Genomic DNA, 22,540 nt, shown 5'->3' with positions numbered 1-22,540 from the left:
GAAACCATGTGATGTTGAACACCTGACCAGTAGCAAACGTTGTGATTGGTCCTTCATCACCTGTAAGAATTATTGATTTTCCTAGATCTTATCGTTAAATCACGTTGACGGAAGAGTGGGTGATATATTTATCATTAGACTGACTTGTATAATAATATTTGTTGTGTACAACACAATTTTTTTTAATGAAACTTCAGATCTTTCTGGAACAGGAGCTCCTCTCCTACTGGGAAGGGGGGGGGGCAACTGTGTATAAAATATTACGTGGGGGGGGGGGGTTCCTCTGAGACTTCCAAACCCAACTGTTCTCAAACCAAAAATCCACAAGAGAGACAATTTCTCATACCAACTGTATCGCACAAAATAGAAACTATGGATTCTTTGAAGTGTCCCATTTGCAAGAACATAGCACATTGTTATGTGGTAATGTAGTGATGCTTCCATCTTATTATCGCCAAAGGTACTAAATATAATATAGTGTCAAAGCAAGTGCCACAAGAAGACATCAAAAATTTTATGTAGATGTATGTGGGGGGAGGGGGTTAAAACCCTACCCTTTGCGATACCTGCACATGCTGAAAAGTATACCCTTCTAATATCTTGGGATCACAAAAAAACCCACCCCTTTCAAGAGGACCCTCCCCGTATGGTCGTCTATGGGAGTCCCCCCCCCCCGGGGGCCCGAGGGGGGTCTTGTAATATGAGACTTTAGGCACTGTGATGTGATAACTTTGAATGAGTGATTGAGATAGTTTAAGGGGGTTAAATGGCAAAGCATGGGACTTTCAATTCATAAATGCATTACTGTACAGTCACGTAGTGTTAAATTTGTTTATTTGTTTGTTTATGCTGTTAAGGTTGTCGTTCCATACAATGTATATATGAAAAATTATGTTGCTGAAAATTTGTATTTTTCTAATGATGATTTACTAAAATAGTGTGGTACCCTAGACTGGGAGATTCGTCGTTGTCTTGGCTCCATAAACTAATATAAAAGGAGTGATTGTAGAAGTCTACGTACACAACAAATGAATCTTTCAATACTTGAGGTACTCAAATGCTTCAGTGTAGTATTTAGGGAGCCGTCATTATTTACGACTTGGGGGGGGGGGGATCGGAGGAATTGCTTTAAAAATCCACAACATTTGAGTGACCCCTCCCCCTACCTTGCTTGAAATGTTTTCGTAACCATCCTCCTTGACACAATTTTTTTTCATAAGCTCACCATATTACCGTCATCATAACTCATTAACTGTTAATGGTGCGCTACAAACATTATACAAATTGTGGTTGATTGTTCCATTGAAACACCACATGCACACACACTCGACTAACACACATGTATACATATGCATACATACGTACCTACATACATACATACATACATACATACATACATACATACATACATACATACATACATACATACATACATATATATATACATACATACATACATACATACATACATACATACATACATACACACACACACACATACATACATGCATGCATGCATGCATGCATACATACATACATACATACATACATACATACATACATACATACATACATACATACATACATACATACATACATACATACATACATACACACACACACACATACATACATACATACATACATACATACATACATACATACATACATACACACACACATACATACATACATACATACATACATACATACATACACACACACATACATACATACATACATACATACATACATACATACATACATACATACATACATACATACATACATACATACACACACACATACATACATACATACATACATACATACATACATACATACATACATACATACATACACACACACATACATACATACATACATACATACATACATACATACACACACACATACATACATACATACATACATACATACATACACACACACACATACATACATACATACATACATACATACATACATACATACATACATACATACATACATACATACATACATACATACATACATACATACACACACACACTATCAAACTTTTTATTTTAAATTTGAATTTCCTTATAACGTTATGGATGTAGCATATTTCTAGAGGAAGGGGTAACAATGAATGCAGCTTATTCCCAAAGTAGTACCATGAAATTTGAAATCAGGTGGTATTAGTTGAATCAAAGTTTGAGGGAGCCAAGTGGGGGTGGTTAAAGGAGGGGTGCCGGAGATTTTTGAATTTCAAGGACTAAAAGAATGCTTTCTGGTGCTCTTTTAACATGTACAATTTTGAGTAGTCCCCCCCCCCTTTCACTCCCCAATTTTTGGGTAACCCCCCCCCCCCTTCACTCCTCAGTTTTTGAGTGACCCCCCTAAATTCCTCCGATCCCCCTCCTCAGGTCGTAAATAAAGACGGCTCCCTTATACATTGTATGTACTGTATGTACTGGGACCATATTCACTTCCAGACACTTACTAGGACGTTGGAAAACATTGACAACAACTATATTGAATCGTGTATAGAAACATGACATAGGCTATAAAAAGTGCGATAACATTCTTATTTATGATCGAACACGTACAACGTCCTATACAAGTATTGCCTGTTTGACCTAACACGAACGCCGAAAGTTTACAGGTAACGGTTCTCATTATTTATGGTTCGTTGAACAATAATAGCTAACAATGTACTATAAATAGCTAACTGATTATTCAGGACACTGAGATTTTGAAAGCGTTTCGCCAAAGAGATAATTTCCATGTTTTTCTTGATTGCAACGCCACTTTCCTTGGTAAACATAGGTGCATATAGAACAAATCATTGACGTATAACCAACGGTTGTATATTTCCATGAACAAACAATGCCTTCCTTAAACATACAGATATATCGACTCTAACAAAGTGACTTCTTATAGGCAAACCGTGTTGGTAAAAAGGAAAACAAACACGAATCAATGACATGTTACTATTGACGTCTTACCTGACCTCATTCCACAAGGTTCTAGGGTAGCAACATCATCTAAAAAATCGAATTCATAGTGCCTTGCTGGTGGATACACAAGTCTTATGTGTGCACCAACAATGTCACACAATAACAGTACGATTAGCGTCCACAAAACTTTCATGTCTACCAGGGTTGTGTCTATCTGGTTTCCAATTTATAGAAGTTAAGGTCACCGAGACCAAAGGTCACAGCAGCAGGCATAAACACGGTTTCTACACGTCTGTCTTATCAGACCATATAGACTATAGTTCCCCTTGTGTTGGCTATTTATCAGACCGTATGATATATACTTCATTTCCCCTTGTGTTGGCTACTTATCAGACCATATGATATAGGCAAAGTATTTTGTAAGGACTTTAAGTGTACATCAAAGACAAGGTGAATTTAAGCCAGTCTTTTTTTAAAGCGATTTTACTTTAGTTGTTTTATAAAGTCAAAAAACACTCAGCACTGCACGCACGCACGCACGCACACACACACACACACACACACACACACACACACACACGCACGCACGCACGCACACGCACACATACATACACACACATACACACACACACACACACACACACACACATACACACACACACACGTCCTCACCGATTTGCTTTAGCTATAGAAAAGGAGTTGACCGATGTAGGCTAACCCAATTTTATTAGTTTAAAAAATGATTGAACATTATCAGCGCTAAATAACTTTTTACATTTTTAAAGAACAGACTGTACTTGTATGTCAGTATTTAAAGAAGACTGCTAACACTGATGATTATGTTGTTACGTTCAGGGGTTCCTTAAAGTTACGATTCGGTGTCAAAGTGGTTAGTTGTAGGTAGATTGGTAGAACGTAAACGATTCTCTACTCTATCTTTCTAGGGTACCAGGATCTATTAAACGAGCTTGTCTAAGTTAGGAATTAGCCACACAGGTATTATCACTCACGAGTACGCCCTTACACCCAGGCAGAGAAAGACACCACACACCAACAGTTGCATTGTAAATCAAATCTAATCTGTCTTTATTTCCCCGTATCCCTAACATATGAGTTCTAGTTGTCACCTTGACATGACAGTGATGTCATCATTCTAAATATAATTTGCTATAATTAATAAATGATCTCTTACCTAGATTCATTGATCTAGAAGACATGGTGAACTTTCCACATGAATATTTAAGATTGAGATTCAAGATCATGCCATATGTAAATTTCCATGTGTAAAGACAAGTGTTGATCACGCCATTGGAAAATTAGGTATTAATCTGAATATGATAATCAAGTTATCTTGTTTACAAGTACTAATCTATCTTGTTTAATCAAAACACTTGACAATTATTTAAACAATAATGTACGCCCTCCCAGCCCATAATGGACGAAAGCAAACTTTGAACGACATAATGGGCGAGGCGACAGCCGAGCCCATTATGGAGTGCAAAGTTTGCTTGAGTCCATTATGGACTGGGAGGACGTACATTATTGTTATTATTTTATAGTTTTGCCAATTCCAGTGAATTTGTAGACCGAGAAACGCAAAACAACGTATAGTAGACACAGCGCTGAACATCGTCTGCCATGTTCGGCCCGGAAGCTGAATACTAATCATAGCGACACACGTACGTACACGTACACACACATATACACTCCAATGAACTGCTGTGAACACAAATTTGTTTCATGAATGCGTTATATTTTTAAACAGTGGAAATGACAACCATAAGTAACAACATGCATTTCGAAAAAATACCTAGTCGTATGACGAAACAGAACAAATAAGCTTGTATTGTTATGCTCGTTCCGGGGCCGCGATGCCCAATAACGGAGTACATTATCAGTAATAATGTACAGCGATGACGTCACAAAATTCACTGGAATTGGTAATGCTATAATATAATAGCTATTAAAGATAAATGCAATTAATATACCAGATTAGTAGATAAATCAACATATTATTAGATCATGCTGTAGTTAGCTCCTCTTTGTAAGTAAGTACATGTAGTACAAAGATGATTTTTTACGTTAATTTTGGTTAAATTTGCCAAAATTTCAAAAGTGATATTTCTGGATAGTAACAATATTTTGTCTGAGATCCATCAGTACTTCCCGTTGGTGGCGCACTCCAATGTGTAGCAACCCGGTACCCATCATCGACTCGCCATGCATTTTTTCACGTTGAGATTTTAGTGCAGCCAAAACATGTTCCCTCCAAGGGTAATCATAATGATAACAAGTAAATACGTCACACATTTTGGGGTTGATAAAGTAGCGTCGCTAACATCTGTGGAAGTAAAACGAGTAAATGCAGTAAATGTCAAAATTCCAACCTGAGACACAATTCCATATCTCTATGATTATTTACATAAAACTCAACTACAGGTTAGCTCATGATTTTATGTTTGTCAATGCCTTGAGGTGAGTATATTATATCCGTATAATATGTCCATATAGTACTTTCTCTGCGATCCAAATGTCTGAATGTATGGCAATTTCCAGGTGCAATGTCTGAATGACAATTTCCAGGTGTAGGCATTGCATTGCCACCCAAGCATTGTCGCCGCGAATCTGTCATTTAGCGACGCTACACTGAGATCTCGGTTACTATGGTGATGGTTACAATTCAAACGTGTTTAAGAAGAATATCATAATAAATCCTTCACAGAAACAAATAAGAGCTTACAAAAACAAAACAAGAAAGGAAAGGAAAGGAACCTAATTATTACGTAGTGTAGGAATGTTGGAAAAATCATTCCAAAGTGTCTACTAAATCGTATCTCAAGGCATTAGTATATCGACAACTAACATTACAGCAATATACAAATCTTAAAAAAAATTGTGTTGGTACAGTTCTAGATCTATCTGCACAGCCCCCCCCCCCCTCCCCCCCCCCCACACACAGAGCAAACTTACCACATACGTCAATGCATATAGGTTGTGCACTAACAGTTGGTGTGGCAAAATGGCTTGAAATCTCCTTGGTCACTGCATCGAAAGTACCACCAGACACAACGTAAAAGAAATAGACACATTCATCCCCATCGAAATCTACATCCTGTAACAATATCGTAATATAAATATCATATTTTCACTTTATGTTTGGAATTGTTGTAGAAGGAGTCTCGGAATATTTTGTCCACAGATTTATCATCTGGACAATACTTTCTGATAAGTTAGAGAGAATGGTAAAATTATCGTTATTTTTATTGTTATGGCTGCACCAAGATTAACATCACGTCAGTCTGAAACACTACGGTGACGTGACACATGAAAACATAAATCACCATATCAGATCTAATCTGTCAACATTGCCGATCCATGATTCCGCTTCCACACGATCTAGACATGCTTCATCAGATCATAAGGTTCAACAACAACAACAACAACAACAACAACAACAACAACAACAACAACAACAACAATGTCATGAATGGTCTCACATCATTCTACCTTGTCTAGCGTAAACTCACTGTCAAAGTATTAACTTGTAACCAATAGTAACTAATTTCACATGGAGACTTGTGTAAAATTTTGAATTCACTGTATTTAGCCGTAAATGTCCCGATATCGATATCACTCTTCGTACAATTGTTGGGAGAACCCACCTGTGTGTTTCCAGTTTTCAGATTCCTTGTGAACGACATCGTCATCATCCCGTCAATCATAGACCCCGCTTTATATCGAATATCGTCGTTTTCATCTTGAACAGCGCCATCACTACGTGCTGCGTCAATCCAGCGATCTGATATTTCAGGTGAATTACCACCACTTTCAACCCATCCAATCACGGCATCTGTGTATGGCTACAAGAGTCAACAATTTAACAACAACAACAACAACAACAACAACAACAACAACAACAACGACAAGTTCATGTATGAAAAACAAATCTCTTGTTCCTTCCTTCCATCAATTTCATTGGCCTACCTTTCTCCATTTTTCGAATTATGTAATTGCAACGAAACATAGCCTAGCCAATCATATTCATCAAAGTGTACTGCATTTTGTCAAAATGTATAAACATTTACGCGTGAATTTGTGATGTAACACAGTACATGTAGCCTCAGCTTTAAATAGATATCAAAACAAAAAATAAGCAAATCCATCAATTGACGTAAAACAAGATAAATTATACATATAGTTTACGTACTTTTAAGTGATTTCTTGTAATGAATAATGTTTCCTAGAATTGACTTCCAGGAAAGACTGGTAGACCAATGAAGTCATTGTTTATATTGATAAACTTATAATCTATATTTCTATTCTTATTTAAATAAATCCCTTCTCACCATGGAAACATCCTTTGAGAATCCAATACCAGTCCACTTATCGACAGCATTACTTGTCATGATTTCGAAAGTGACGTCATCGTTTTTGTCATCGTAAGACCACGTGACACGGTAATCACATGATATTCCCTCACAAGTCGATGGAGATTTCCACTCTCCCTTACAATTACCAGTACGGGAATCGTCGGGATTTTCTAAAAGAATATCCAAATATACGATATTACACACATGTTTGTTTGTTTGTTTGTTTGTTTGTTTGTTTGTTTGTATGTATGTATGTATGTATGTATGTATGTATGTATGTATGTATGTATGTATGTATGTATGTATGTATGTATGTATGTATGTATGTATGTATGTATGTATGTATGTATGTATGATTCTTTACTATTAAAGTTTAACTGCAAATGTGTTTGTAATTCATTTAGTTTACCCTGTTGATAAATACTTTGTGTTAAGATATGAATTTGTGCTAACGAATTTCTTTTAAGTTCTGTCCTTGGTACACGCTCATACCACTCACGTTAGTGGTCTGAGGTACACGAGAGCCTGAAGATATGGTCATAAGTTGGGATATAGACGTCTACGGGGTTGGGGTATTTTAATAAAGTTACCGGTAGAGAGGTCTTGGTAAAAGTATATCCATATCTGTGATCGTTTTATTAAGAGGAGAATGTATCTAATAGTATGAAAAATATAGTCTCCCGTAGACCGCATGACAAAAATCAAGTTTTGCTTGTCTTGCCTGTTATACTATGTCATGAAACAGAACTTTTACGCGTAACAATTACAAAAACTAATATCAAACTGTATACACGTGTAAAGAATTATGTACACTTTCCTACTCCAACTACCCCGCTCCCGAAAAACGAGAACTAAACCACAAAATACATCTCTTAAATTGTGATCAAGCAACACATATTTCATGATACCTCATTATCATAACTGAATATCGAAGTGGACATACCATGTAAATTCAGAGTTATATGTCCCCTCTGTTCTTCATCTTTACCATGCCACTTGAATTCATCTGGTTTATAAAACTCTTTGTTGACTTCATAATCAGCTGGCCCTGGGTGATATTCACCGATTTCCTGACCACGTGCCCAGATGATTTTCATAAGGCCGTTCTCAATGTTATAATCCTGTTTTTCGGTTGCTGGACAATGAGAGACAAAGTTATGTTTAAATGTGTAACACGTCAGAAATTCAGCTCCCATATTCGTTACCTTTGATCCTTGTAGAATGCAAACACACAACCAATCAATACGTGTTGACTTTAATATGATTTGGATCAGTTGCGTTGATTTTGATGCTAGTATTCATCACATGTAACTGAATTTTGCACAAAGAGAACATAACGTTGAAATTAATATGTTTTTATCACTGAAAGAACCACGTTCTGTTTTCTACATTATTTTGATGATAAACTAAATATATATGACCAACAAAATGAGTGTTATGTATGGTAATGAAAAACATTTTCCCTTTCCTATCCTGACATTTATTTTAGATTTTTGAAGATTAAATTCTGACAAATTTATTTAATCTTACCGTATAAGGGTTTTCTAAATTTGATCACTGTGATGCCATCATTTTGTGTAGCGGCAGCTGCTGTTAAACTATAATTACCACCGAACCATTCATCTAAATTTGGTGTTGACAGGTCACGTGAGTAATAATCACCAATGCGATGATAGTTGTCTTGGACAGCAAGACCAATCACCATATCACTACATTCCATCGAATACAGTACTCGCTCGTCTCTCTAGTTAACAAATATTCCATTAAAATTTAAGATGGTTTTAGGGAGATAATAAGGTGATATGTCAAAATGTGTTATAATTTCACTGATTGGTGGTGAATGTGGTTGCAGTTCAGTTGTGGTGCTGATTATAAGTTAAAATCTGTAATGGTTGTTCTAGAATGGTGGTATTTGTAATAACTGTTGGTGATGTTGGTGGTAGTGGTGGTGTTAGCAATGACGATAGTGGTAGTTATAATAGGATTTGTGATGGTAGTTGTGATGGTGATGGTAGTAGTGGTAGCATACGAAGTATCAATAGTTGTACTAACAGCTCAGCCACCGCGCGATCAACCCTTGTCGTTCTCTCTCTGATTTCTCGTCACATGATATATCAACACGTGACTTTCTCACCTTTCGTTTGCGATGATCATCTGCATCTCTATCGGGGTAGCCATCACGATCAATAGGAAAGTCTGTACAATCACCGGAAACACCTACAAATAAAGCCATCCAAATAAAACCATTTTATCAAGATCTAACCGACCCTTTCTGAGTGCCCCCCCCCCCTCCCCCATTCTCAAGCAACTCAGTTCTCTCACGTAACACGCCACTCCAATCTGGTAGGATAGTTATAGACTGCTGTGTGTATGCGTATATTTCTATCATCGTGTGGAAGTGAAAGCAGTCGACGCGTTCTCGGTAATCGATGGTGAAAACTTCTAGATATTAACTGTTATGAAATCAATGATCAAGTTTGTTGATTGATTTATATTGATATACCTTCAGGTTTCCAGCCTACTGCTGCCCAACTACTTCCGTGCACTTCCAATGCTATCTCTATTTCTGACGAATCCTGTACATGTACATTTATGGAAGTTAAGAATCAGTTTAGAGAAAGACAGACAGACAGACAGACAGACAGACAGACAGACAGACAGACAGACAGACAGACAGACAGACAGACAGACAGAAAGGTAAACAATATCCATTTTATTAGCAACATTATATTAGCAGTAATAGTAAATTCCACCATTTATTCACCCCTTCAACAGAACCACAATCAATATAACATAATTTGTATTATACATTATAATTATTATTTCCAAATATTGTTCTTCATTCAGCTGGGAAATACGAGTGACCTAATGGTATTGAAATTTGTCTACCGACTCGTAGTGACAAAACCCCTTAGCCCCCTTGTGTTTTCATTGGCTAAACGAAGAAAACCCCGAAGTATTAAAAGTAAATGAATATTGTTCATTTTTCTTGATGCATACCTGTATGTAATGCTTCAGCACATTTGATTGTCTCGGATCGTGTGCTATACCCAACGCGTCTGTAATTTCATGTATTTTGACAGTTGTGGAGCGTTGTATAGTGTGTTTAGTAGTTCGTTACGACATCACACACACACAAACACACACACACACACACACATACACACAATTATATAAGTATATATATATATATATATATATATATATATATATATATATATATATATATATATAATGTATGTATGTATGTATGTATGTATGTATGTATGTATGTATGTATGTATGTATGTATGTATGTATGTGTGTGTGTGTGTGTGTGTGTGCGTGTGTGTGTATGTGTGTGTGTGTGTGTGTGTGTGTTGGTATCTATCAAAAGAATATGCACGTGTACTAAGTAACATATAGAATAATCAAATCACCTTTAGGATTTTCCAATACATAACCACACTGTCAGACAAATGTCGATGATAGTAAGTCTCTTCGTCATGATCAACGACAACGGTGAAATCTGTTGGGTTTACTGTAAAGGATGATATGAATGACACGAACATTAAAGTAAAGTCCCAAAACGAGTAAATGAAATGATATCTATAGATTAGTCTTTTGAGACTCATATGCATAAATTCAAAAACAAAAAACCTCCTTCGAGATTGTTATACCTATACTGACATAATATATGCTAAATTTACATGAAGAAAACAGGTACCAACAGTGAAGCTCACCTAGAGTACACTTATTACCATGGTAACCTTGTGCACAGAAGCACTGTTTTCTGAAGTAAGCTGATGCTTTAATTTGTAAACACTTTCCATCCGTACCACAGTCGGTGTCATCCGTACATTCGTCTGCAAACAACACATATAACAACACTTTAAGAATAGACAACGGAACTCTCGTTTGACGTGTAAACACTTCAGGTATATATAACGGTATATTGCTGTCGTTTCATTTCAATTTTGAAAATTTGGCGCCTAGATTATATTTTCGTTGACCTTTCACATTTTTATTTTTCAAATAAGGTTTATTTGAAATAAGGCCATTTGCAATATTGCCCCTCTCAATATCAATCGTAAATGTTGATAATTAGCCATATACCACGTTATTGATTTCGACCAAAGTTGTATCCATCAAATTATTTACCTTGGTACTGGCAGTCGTTTCCATGGTACAAGTCGTTACAGGTACAAACGTCATTTGAGCATGTACCGTGATCTGAACAGTCACATGCAGCGTTGCCTGGGGACCAACAAATGATGAACCAACGAAGAAAACAAACGAACGAATGAATGAATGAATGAATGAATGAATGAATGAATGAATGAATGAATGAATGAATGAATGAAGAACAGAAACACAATCACAATCACAATTCACAAACAAATTTGTGAAAGAGAACGAAAAATGAATTGTTCTGATCGGCTAATACATTTAGATATCACTGTGCTTGCTATCTGACTTTAGTGTGTCACCATTTGCATATTTTAATGAATCATTTCACACTAACTAAACACATTTCAATGTAAATTTAAAGAAGGAAGAAAGTAAATAAAACAACGCGGTTTGAACTATTTTTCGTGTAGATAGATGTTTTGCTAAATCATTGTTTTACCTTGTATTGAGATATCAGCACATGACCAGAAGTTTTTACCAACATTATCATTCCACTCTAGAGCTTGCCTTATGATACGTATAGTACACTTATTACACGTAATACTCTCTGGCAAAGTGATCTCAAAGTATTCCTGCCTGAAAGGAAAGAATGAAGACGAAATTGAGATAAAAACAAGAGGAGTTGAAAATTAAACTATGAGGGCGATATTCAGTTACCAGGTTAAAGAGTGGCTCACAACTATTCCATGTCTTCAGACAGTATCAACATAATTTCCATGTTTATTTTTTTTTTAAAGTGTAGCTTGAATTATTCAAAACTTCTATTTACCGACATTGTATAATTATTTATAAAACTTACGCGGAATTCTCTATCAGTACATAATTGTCATCATCAGAGTCTGTGAGTGTAGTCACATCTCCGTTTTCTTCCAACAACTCGATTTTATAGCCTCCCTTGATACAGACAGAAAAAAAGGTGAATCTACTAAACCTAACAGACAACACGGTGCAAATTAAAATAATGGTAGATTAATAATATAGCCTTGTATGTTGTCCATGGATCATGACTCAGCAATGTCCCGGAAAGAATTGTCGTTCATAAAAAGAAACTTTCATAGAGACTCGTCAATTCGGTGAAGTGTGATTTTTCTAAAGATAAAACTAAGCTTAAAGAAAGGCCTGTGTTTTCAACCAGTTACCTCGGTATCTACCATATTCCTAACCATTTTCCTATTGCCAACGTGAGTGGGGGTGTAAATCGTAACGATACCATGTCGGGACTAGACTAACTGATGCTATGAAGAGCAACGTGGGTAAGATGACAAATCTTACCGTGTGGAAGTATGCCATCGCTTGAACCCATTTGATGTTGATCATCTGACCAGTAGCAAACGTTGTGATTGGTCCTTCATCACCTGTAAAGATTATTGATTTTTCTAGATGGAGTCAACAAGCCGTTAACATAGACGGAATCAAATCTACCCCAAAACAAGTAAAATGTGGAGTACCGCAAGGATCCATACTAGGGCCGATCCTTTTTCTTCTTTACATTAACGATCGATATTAATAAATCCTCTGACGCCTTCAAATTCCGCCTGTTTGCTGATGATACTAACCTTTTTAAATCCATGGAAACTAACTATATTAATCTTAATGATATGAATGTATATTTTAATAAAGTAAAAATGTGGTGCAATACCAATAAACTAACAATTAACATCGATAAAACAAATTATATGATTTTTAAATCCCCACAAAGAATTGCACATACAGAAGGACATTTAAGAATTGGAAACACACCCGTTGACGACGTGACCTCTGCTATTTATCTTGGTGTATCAATTGCACCAGCTTTAACATGGAAATCACATATACAGAAAGTTAAAGATGTCATAAGCCCTAAGGTTGGTCTCATGTCAAAAAATCGCCATTACATTCAAAAATCAACACTTGTTCTCTTGTATAGTGCCCTAATCCTACCACATTTAAATTATTGTATTGAAATTTGGGGCAACACGTATCCCTCTGCACTTGAACATCTCCTTCTTTTACAAAAGAAAGTTGTTCGCTTAATAACATTCTCTGATTACCACTCACATTCTGCCCCTCTATTCCATCACCTCAAAATCCTAGATATTCATAAACTCTGCAAAGTTCATACATGCATGTTCATATTTGACTTACAAACTAACCGTTATTGTCACAACTTAAACCACTATATAAATGAAATATTACCCCACAATTACACAACAAGATCAGCAACTCACGGAAATTTTCCAATACCAAAAATACATCATACATTTTGCCAATTCAATTTCAAAAATGCTGCTGTAAAACACTGGAACTCTCTTCCCCCTACTTTAAAGAATACCCATAATCGCCATGCATTCAAGACAAATCTAAAACACCATATTTTACATATTTGATTCATTTTTCCTGTCTTCTGCCTTTCATTGCTGTTTCCTTCATTTCCAGTGCTTAGTGTATTGTTCGCACTTCATTTAATTTGATAAGTGTACGCTGTAACTCAGGCTGTATATATATTTATATTTATTTATTGACCATGGACTAGATTAGTCCCTAGCGGACTATATCCATGGTCCTCACCAGGAATATTTTGCTCTTCTTTTTTTGTTTTCTTTTAGTATTAGTGTAATTATTAGCTGGAAGTAATATTGTCAGAACTTTTAGCTTATTGACTCATTTGCTTTTTCTGCTCCTCTTTTTTTTTCCTGTTAAGTACCATTTGTACAATTTCTGGTGAAATAAATACACAGATGTTGACAATTGTTCAGAAAAGTGCGTGATATATCTATCATTAAACAATTGTTGTGCACAACACAAAAACAAGTTTTATGAAACTTCAGATCTTTCTGGAACAGGAGCTACTCTTCTACCGGGGGGGGGGGGGGCAACTGTGTATAAAATATTACGAGAGGGGGGGGGGGGAGGGGGGCTCCTCTGAGACTTCCAAACCCAAAATGTTCTCATACCAAAAATCCACAAGAGAGACCATCATGACCATTTCTCATACCAACTGTATCGCACAAAATTGAAACTATGGACTGCATTGAAGTGTCCCATTTGCAAGAACGGGACAGATTGTGATGTTTTCATCTTATTATCGCCAAAGGTACTGAATACGTGTCAAAGCAAATGCCATAAGAAGACATCAAACGTTTTATGTAAATTTGTGTGTGTGTGTGTGTGTGTGTGTGTGTGTGTGTGTGTGTGTGTGTGTGTGTGTGTGTGTGGAGGGGGGTGTTGGGGGGGGTGCGTGGTAAAACCCTACCCTTTGAGATATGCTGAAAAGTATACCCTTCTAATACCTTGTGAGCACACCCCCGGCCCCTCCCCGTATGATCGTTTATGCCCGGGCCCGAGGGGTTCTTGTAATATGAGACTTTGGGCACTGTGGTAACTTTGAATGAGTAATTGAGACAGTTGGGGGCAATTATGGGACTTTCAATTCATAAATGCATTACTGCAGTGTACAGTCACGTAGTGTTAGATTTGTTTATTTGTTTATGCAGTTAAGGTTGTCGTTCCATACACTGTATAATGAAAAAATTATGTTGCTGAAAATCTCTTTGTAATAAATTTGTATTTTTCTAATGATACTTTACTAAAATAGTCTGGTAGGGCTTACTGGAAGATTCGTCGTTGTCTGGACTCCATAAACTAACAAAATTGGTGATTGCAGAAGTGCAGTGTATGTACACAACAAGAATCGTTCAATACTTGATACCATTCAATACTAGACTTTCTCACAGTCCTCGGAACTTGCTTTACTAAAATCGACGCTAAATGAATTATTTTGTATGTACCGATACCATCTACAAAACGTACGCCATCGTACTCGAACAACCTTGTACTGTGCGCCCTCATCGACCACATAGAGATATATGTTCGTTGACGTGTGACTGCGACGCTCCGTATTTTCGCGAAGTCCGAGGACTGTTATTAAGACTTGTCCAAATTTAGCCAAATAATGTATTAGTTGATTGGTTGTTTGAAAGCCCGCCCAATTTACTAGACACAAAGGCCATTGGTTGAAACGATTGATGCTTAGCTAAAATTATATAACAGTGTGAACTTTGTATCGATGTGCCCTACTGTGTATTTAATCTACTATGCAATAAAAAGACCATTACGACCATTACCAAATATAATTAATAAATGCCATAAATTCCACGTAATGCTCCTTATAACTACAGATACAATCCTTCAACATGGCTTCTGTTTCAAGCTTACAAGAGGCTATTGAATATGCTAGAATTGATGGAATGTTCAACGTATAAAGGAAAAACAATTGGAAGTTTTGTCTCATAGCGCGAACGGTCACGACACTTTGGTGGTTTTGCCAACTGGGTACGGTAAATCGCTATGCTATCAGCTATTACCGATAGTTTATGATTATATGCGTGGATGGACAGACTCATCACGTCACTCTATAGGAATTGTTGTAAGTCCACTAGTTGCTCTAATGGAAGACCAAGTCCGTGCAACTAGAGAGAAGAATGTGGAGTCTGTATTTATCGGGGCTTCCCGATAACACGGAGCGTCGCAGTCACACGTCAACGAATGTTTATCTCTATCATGGTCGATGAGGGCGCACAGTACAAGGATATTCGAGTACGGTTAATTAGCTGCCATCGGTACATGCAAAATAATTCGTTTAGCTTTAATTTTAGTAAAGCGAAGCTCCCGAGGGCTGTAAGAGAGTCTACATTCAATACTTGATATAATCTCGGTTACCCAGACTCTCACCGCTGGGGGCTCTTCTACCCAGCCTCGTTTGGGGTGGTCTCATAGGCAAAACCCCCCTGCGGCGAGAGGTTAGGTACGAGTAACAGAGACGATACTTGATACCCAAATGCTTTCAATACTTGATACCCAAATGCTTTCAATACCTGATGCCCCAAATGCTTTCAATACTTGATACCCCATCCCAAATGCTTTCAATACTTGATACCCCATCCCAAATGCTTTCAATACTTGATACCCCATCCCAAATGCTTTCAATACTTGATACCCAAATGCTTTCAATACCTGATGCCCCAAATGCTTTCAATACTTGATACCCAAATGCTTTAGTATGTACTGTATGTACTGGGACCATATTCACTTCCAGACACTTAGGGACCGGACAGAATTTACGGCAGGGGGGGGGGCCTGGGGAGAAATTGGGGGGGGGGGGCATGAAAAAAATGGGAGGCTTGAAGGGGGGGCCATGAAAATTCTCATGGTTTGAAAGGGGGGGGGCCGCGAAATATTTTGTCATTGAAAAAAATTAATATGTTAGAAAATTTAGCATTGCGTGAGATAGCACTTGATATCGCCTTTAATATTGAATGTCTACACTTTCATTTATGTATTAAAATGGAAGTGTGTACTTTTGTATGTACCTATTTAGTGAAGCATAAAAACACTACTCAAGATTAATTTGATACACCCTGAATTACTCTTATATACTCCAAGTTGTTCACACACACACACACACTTACACACACACATATGTATACATACATACATACATACATACATTTTAGCACTGTGGAAACAGGTTCAGTGTGTAATTACCATCAAGGATACATATGTATATATATATATATGGTAATATACTAGCATAGGACCTGTAATTTATGTGATTAAAAAGTGACCTTTTGGTGAAAAATGTAAATACAAAAACGTCTGGCCAGATTAATTTAGATAGGTGTTTTATTTCTTTCCTTGACGCTATTCTTGAGTTTCACTCTCAGACTCACTAGAGTCTGAAGATGTGAGGCAAGACTTGTCTTTCTTTCTATCTAAAACCAGTGAAATTAAACTATTTCTCTCCTCAGCATCATCAAATGCATCTATCTGTACTAAATATTGTAGCATTTAGATGTCTGCGTGGTGTTAAGTGTTTTTTCATCAGTGGGCTTTGCACTAACTCATCTGATCACTGTACAGTGTATTGAATACAATTCTGAATTTGCTGTCCCCATCATGAAGTCACAAATGCCTGACACTATAGGTTTAAATATGTATGGTTTTGGAACTGAAAGCATATTGATTACATCTAAGTATTCCACAACATTCTGAATTTCTTTGCACTTTCATGAAGTCACAAATGTCTTACATTTACATGTGTATTGGTAATGGATTTGGTGTAGGAAAGTGAAAGCTATATTTGTCAGACCTCAGTGTGCATAAAATCTGCTGAAATAGTAACATAATAGTAGTACCAAAAGAAATATTATATGTAATGAGTATAAATATATATTTGAATACACTATGTAGGTGATGTGATATCCTTAGATACTCCCCACAAATGTCCCCACTACAGTTTTTCACAAATCACGCATGTGAATGTGTGTTTACTCTGTGTCTGTGTTTCTGTGTATGTATCAGTGAATGACAGTTAAAACCACCACATCAAATGCCTTGGTATTAAGTGATGACTACTTATGGTGTCTAGTTGGGAAATAAACAAGATTATACCACATGTGTATGATTACATGTATGGTCAAAATGTTTTATTTTGTTTTGTTTTCTAAAAAACTTCCTCTACAACTACTAAGTTGTTTGGGCTGAAATAGTAACATAATAGTAGTACCAAAAGAAATATTACAGTTGTGCTACAGTAACAAAAAAATGTGTACTCCTTTTAGTTATTGTAGGGGGCAGGATATTGTGCACTTTTTTTGGGGGGGGGGGGCCATGAAATTTTTATACTTTTGAAAGGGGGGGGGCTGTGAAATTTTGGTCACAGTGGATGGGGGGGGCAGGAAAAAAAACCAAGTCAGAGATAATTTCTCCCCAGGCCCCCCCCTGCCGTAAATTCTGTCCGGTCCCTTACTAGGACTTTGGCAAACATGGACAACAACTATTGAATCGTGTATAGAAACATAACCCAGGCTATAAAAGGCAAAAAAGAATTGCTTCTGGTCAGGACATTCTGTCTAAAATGGTGCGACGACGCGATTTTATTTTAAATCTCAACAAACCTGTCACTCAGTCTACCATTTATGACAGTTACTGTTCTTTTTATTTAGTACTTTAGAGCAAGTGTGTGTGGGGCAGATGTCATTTGCTTGTTCATGATTGGCTCTGTAGTTGTCTTCACTGAAGTAGAGAGGGCTATTTTTCTGTTTCCCATCGGATCCGCATGCGCTGGACGAACACGAAAAAAAAAAGAAGACCGACGCGAGGGTATTTAAGTGATGCGCGCGTTGACCAGAAACAATGCTTTATTTTTTAACTGCCAAGATTACGGTTCTTATTTATGATCATAGTGTGAATTGGACACGTACAACGTCCTTACAAGTATTAAGTAAGTCGTTTTTTTCCGGAGTTTCACTCTCTGACATTATTGTGACTTGCTGTCTTCAAATGAAGGTGACGTTCGAGACTACTGTTACTCGCGGAAAATGCACAGTGCGTGTGCGCACTTCTTTTGCACTTTCCCGCACAAAGAATTTTTAATTCACTACACTGCAAAAAATTGCAATTTTTAACTGGACACATTTTTTATTCAAAGCTAAGCCAGCGTAAAATAAGAGAGACATATTAGCGAGGAGTCAGTGTAAGTACAGTCACTTTTGACGTTAGTGAACCATCAATTTAAAGCGCGCGTGCTAGGAATCGTCAAGTAAATAACGATTTTAATAACATCGCTATGTATTCGAAAAGTTGCTTTTTTTTCTTTCATTTTTTCTGAAACTCTCGGGGGGGGGGGGGGGGCAGCTGCCCCCCTGCCCCTCGCAGGCTATGGTACTGCTCTTTTTATGTTTTTTTTGGACGATAATAGCTAACAATATACTATAAATAACTAACTGATTATTCAGGACACTGAGATTTTGAAAGCGTTTCGCTAAAGACATAATTTCCATGTTTTTCTTGATTGCAACGCCACCTTCCTTGGTATACATAGGTGCAAATAGAACAAATCATTGATGTATAACCGACGGTTGTATATTTCCATGAACAAACAATGCCTTACTTAAACATACAGATATTTCGACTGTAACAAAGTGACTTCTAATTTCAGATAAACCATGTAGGTATAAGGGGAAACAAACACGAATCAATGACATGTTACTACTGATTTCTTACCTGACCTCATTCCACAAGGTTCTAGGGTATTCACATCATCTAAAAAATCGAATTCATAGTGTCTTGCTGGTGGATACACAAGTCTTATGTGTGCACCAACAATGTCACACAATAACAGTATGATTAGCGTCCATAAAACTTTCATGTCTACCAGGCACTGTCTACCAGGGTTGTGTGTCATTTCTGGCTTGTGTGTACCTGGTTTCCAGTTTATAAAGGTTTTAACCTTAAAAGGTCATCGAGACCAAAAGGTCACATCAACCTTAAAAGGTCATCGAGACCAAAAGGTCACAGCAGCAGACACAGACAATCATCTATTGGACTATATTGTTTGAATAGGTACATGGTTTCTACGCGTCTTACCATATCATGATTTGTGTGTGTGCGTGCGTGCGTGTATGTGTTTGTCTGCTGAACCCCAAATTTAAGTTACTATAGAGTACTTTCGGGTTTTTTAGGGCCACAAAATATTTCAAAAAGAGATCTGTCGTTTTATCAGTAAATGCTTTAATATAAGGAAGAAGATGTAAATTAGATCGAGTGCATCTTTGGAGTCACTGTATGCAGGCGACCTCACGTTGAATGACTTTTTCACTTGACGTGATATAAAATGGTATGCTTACCCTGTCTGTTTCCTGACAAATGTCAAAATATATTTTTTGGGGAGTTTCACTCTCTGACATTATTGCGACTTGCTGTCTTCAAATGAAGGAGACTTTTTCAAGACTACTGTTACTCGCGAAAAATGCAGTGTGCGCACTTCTTTTGCACTTTCCCCGCACAGAGAATTTTAATTCGCTACACTGCAAAAAGTTACAATTTTTAACTGGACACATTTTTTATTCAATGTTAAGCCAGTGTACAATAGAGAGACATAATATTAGCGAGGAGTCAGTGTAAGTACAGTTACTTTTGACGTTAGTGAACCATCAATTCAAAGCGCACGTGCTAGGAATCGTCAAGTAAATAACGATTTTTATTTAATAACATCGCTATATATTCGAAAAGTTGCTTTTTTTCTTTCCTTTTTTCCCTAAAACTCTGGGGGGGGGGGCACCTGTTCCCCCCCCCCCCGCAGGCTATGGTACTGCACTTTTTATGTTTTTTTTGGACGATAATAGCTAACAATATACTATAAATAGCTAACTGATTATTCAGGACACTGAGATTTTGAAAGCGTTTCGCTAAAGACATAATTTCCATGTTTTTCTTGATTGCAACGCCACTTTCCTTGGTATACATAGGTGCATATAGAACAAATCATTGATGTATAACCGACGGTTGTATATTTCCATGAACAAACAATGCCTTACTTAAACATACAGATATATCGATTCTAACAAAGTGACTTCTTATTTTAGACAAACCATGTAGGTAAAAGGGGAAACAAACACGAATCAATGTCATGTTACTACTGACGTCTTACCTGATCTCATTCCACAAGGTTCTAGGGTATTCACATCGTCTAAAAAATCGAATTCATAGTGTCTTGCTGGTGGATACACAAGTCTTATGTGTGCACCAACAATGTCACACAATAACAGTACGATTAGCGTCCATAAAACTTTCATGTCTACCAGGCACTGTCTACCAGGGTTGTGTGTCATTTCTGGCTTGTGTGTACCTGGTTTCCAATTTATAAAGGTTTTAACCTTAAAAGGTCACCGAGACCAAAAGGTCACATCAACCTTAAAAGTTCACCTAGACCAAAAGGTCACAGCAGCAGACATAGACAATCATCTATTGGACTATTGTTTGAATAGGTCAGTTTCTACGCGTCTTACCATATCATTAACTCTGTCTGTCTGTCTGTCTGTCTGTCTGTCTGTCTGTCTGTCTGCTGAACCCCAAAGTTACCATACAGTAGTTTCGTTTTACACATAGCATCTGATAATTTTCGACCAATTGCCTAAAGTACATTTTTGTGTGAATAAGATATTACAATAGAAACACACTTTTTTCACATCGAAGTTTCATATTAATTTCGTCCCCTGTTCTAAAGTATCTTAATAAATTCACCTTCCTCTGTATAATAACCAATAGAACCAGAACTGAATGCCTCTCGTAATGGCAAAACCATATTTTTTTTAGTCTTACACACATTGTTGGAATGCAGAATTCTGAGCAATAGGTATTATACATGGTGTACCCCTTAATTGGAAAATTAATTATATGAAACTATATGAAATTTGGAGCTTGCATCGTTAACACATAGCCCAATTATCGAAAAATCATTAATTATGCAAATTAACCATTACGATTAAAAGCTACATCAACAAGCTGAACTAGGATGTTTTTGAGATGTATTTTTTTTTGCATTTTGAAATGTACTCACAGTATTCTACTGAATCGATGTATACATAACCATCACTTTCATTTTGACTGAACTAAACCTGGTACTAGGATATAAGTTATAGATGATCCAATGATGTAATTTATGACATGTAGTTAAAAATATACAAGAATTAACTCGCTAGTACTATGCAATCAACAGTTCTAAAAATGACAGAATTCTGGCATTTGTATAGAAAATAGTTACTATAACCATATACATAATTACAAGTTCCTGTGTTGCAGTTGATAAAGTACTCACCTTCAAAGCCTTAGAAACGTAAGAAACGTAATTCCTTCGTTTTAGTTTAATCCCCCTCAAAACGAAAATTCTTATTGCGAAATGGGAAAATGAACGGCCTGTCATATATAGCTACCGTTCTAGAATTTGGCATTAGGTAATCCTCAAATGTCGGATGCTATAAAACCGTGAGTTACAGGTACAAGTAAATGAAGTAATGTCTACAATGAGTGTAATGCCTCGCGTGGGCTGTGGGCTTATCATCAATGTCGCAAGAAATTGGTTGACGTGTGGGTTCGTCAGGTACCATGGTTTATAGTTGTGACGACCCAACAAATGGAAAAAAGTTTCTCGCTTTCCGGAACTTCTGTTTAGGTGTTGGTGAATAATAAAACCATGTTTTGTAGCATTCAAGTGGTTCGTACGTAACTACAAGTTCC

The 22,540-nt window shown here is 36.9% G+C and overlaps 2 protein-coding genes across 6 annotated transcripts in view; both read right to left on the bottom strand.

Annotated features, from left to right (window-relative positions):
- The window catches only part of LOC144436192 (uncharacterized), a 12,968-nt gene extending 9,826 nt beyond the window's left edge, over positions 1-3,142 (bottom strand). For all 4 annotated transcript variants that reach the window (XR_013480942.1, XR_013480943.1, XM_078124911.1 and 1 more), the window contains exons 1-2: positions 2,994-3,142; positions 1-60 (exon numbers count right to left, since the gene is read on the bottom strand). The exon at positions 1-60 is cut by the window's left edge and continues 23 nt beyond it. Coding sequence is in view for 2 of the 4 variants with exons in the window: in XM_078124911.1 (XP_077981037.1) it covers positions 1-60; positions 2,994-3,138 (205 nt within the window). In the remaining 2 variants the exon portion in view is untranslated. The remainder of the gene's footprint in view (positions 61-2,993) is intronic.
- Positions 3,143-4,480: 1,338 nt separating this feature from the next.
- Positions 4,481-21,132, bottom strand: LOC144436193 (uncharacterized). 2 transcript variants are annotated; one of them, XM_078124913.1, is made up of 15 exons: positions 20,955-21,132; positions 12,758-12,840; positions 12,285-12,379; positions 11,925-12,061; positions 11,456-11,551; positions 11,038-11,160; positions 10,735-10,835; positions 9,819-9,891; positions 9,450-9,532; positions 8,846-9,059; positions 8,259-8,450; positions 7,292-7,485; positions 6,608-6,805; positions 5,916-6,057; positions 4,481-5,286 (listed from the first exon to the last, which is right to left on the bottom strand). In XM_078124913.1, exons 1-15 carry the CDS (start codon positions 21,097-21,099, stop codon positions 5,189-5,191), a joined length of 1,974 nt encoding a protein of 657 aa, XP_077981039.1. In that variant the 5' UTR covers positions 21,100-21,132; the 3' UTR covers positions 4,481-5,188. The 2 variants fall into 2 exon arrangements, with proteins under 2 accessions (XP_077981039.1, XP_077981038.1); XM_078124912.1 differs by lacking the exon at positions 20,955-21,132 and adding an exon at positions 19,529-19,686.
- Positions 21,133-22,540: the final 1,408 nt, after the last annotated feature.

The sequence above is a fragment of the Glandiceps talaboti genome, chromosome 6, assembly GCF_964340395.1.
Source record: "Glandiceps talaboti chromosome 6, keGlaTala1.1, whole genome shotgun sequence".
In the NCBI taxonomy this organism is placed as follows: domain Eukaryota; kingdom Metazoa; phylum Hemichordata; class Enteropneusta; family Spengelidae; genus Glandiceps; species Glandiceps talaboti.
Note: the sequence above shows the minus strand (reverse complement) of the source record. Positions and strands in the feature narration are given on the sequence as shown.

Bases quoted from the DNA above. Each gene is read 5' to 3' on its own strand.
- LOC144436193 (XM_078124913.1), bottom strand. From the start codon at position 21,099: ATGAAAGTTTTATGGACGCTAATCGTACTGTTATTGTGTGACATTGTT. The intron at 11,552-11,924 runs GTAAAACAATGA...GTTGGTCCCCAG, and splicing joins TGCTGATATCTCAATACAAG to GCAACGCTGCATGTGACTGT. The intron at 5,287-5,915 runs GTAAGTTTGCTC...TTACTTCCACAG, and splicing joins TATATGCATTGACGTATGTG to ATGTTAGCGACGCTACTTTA.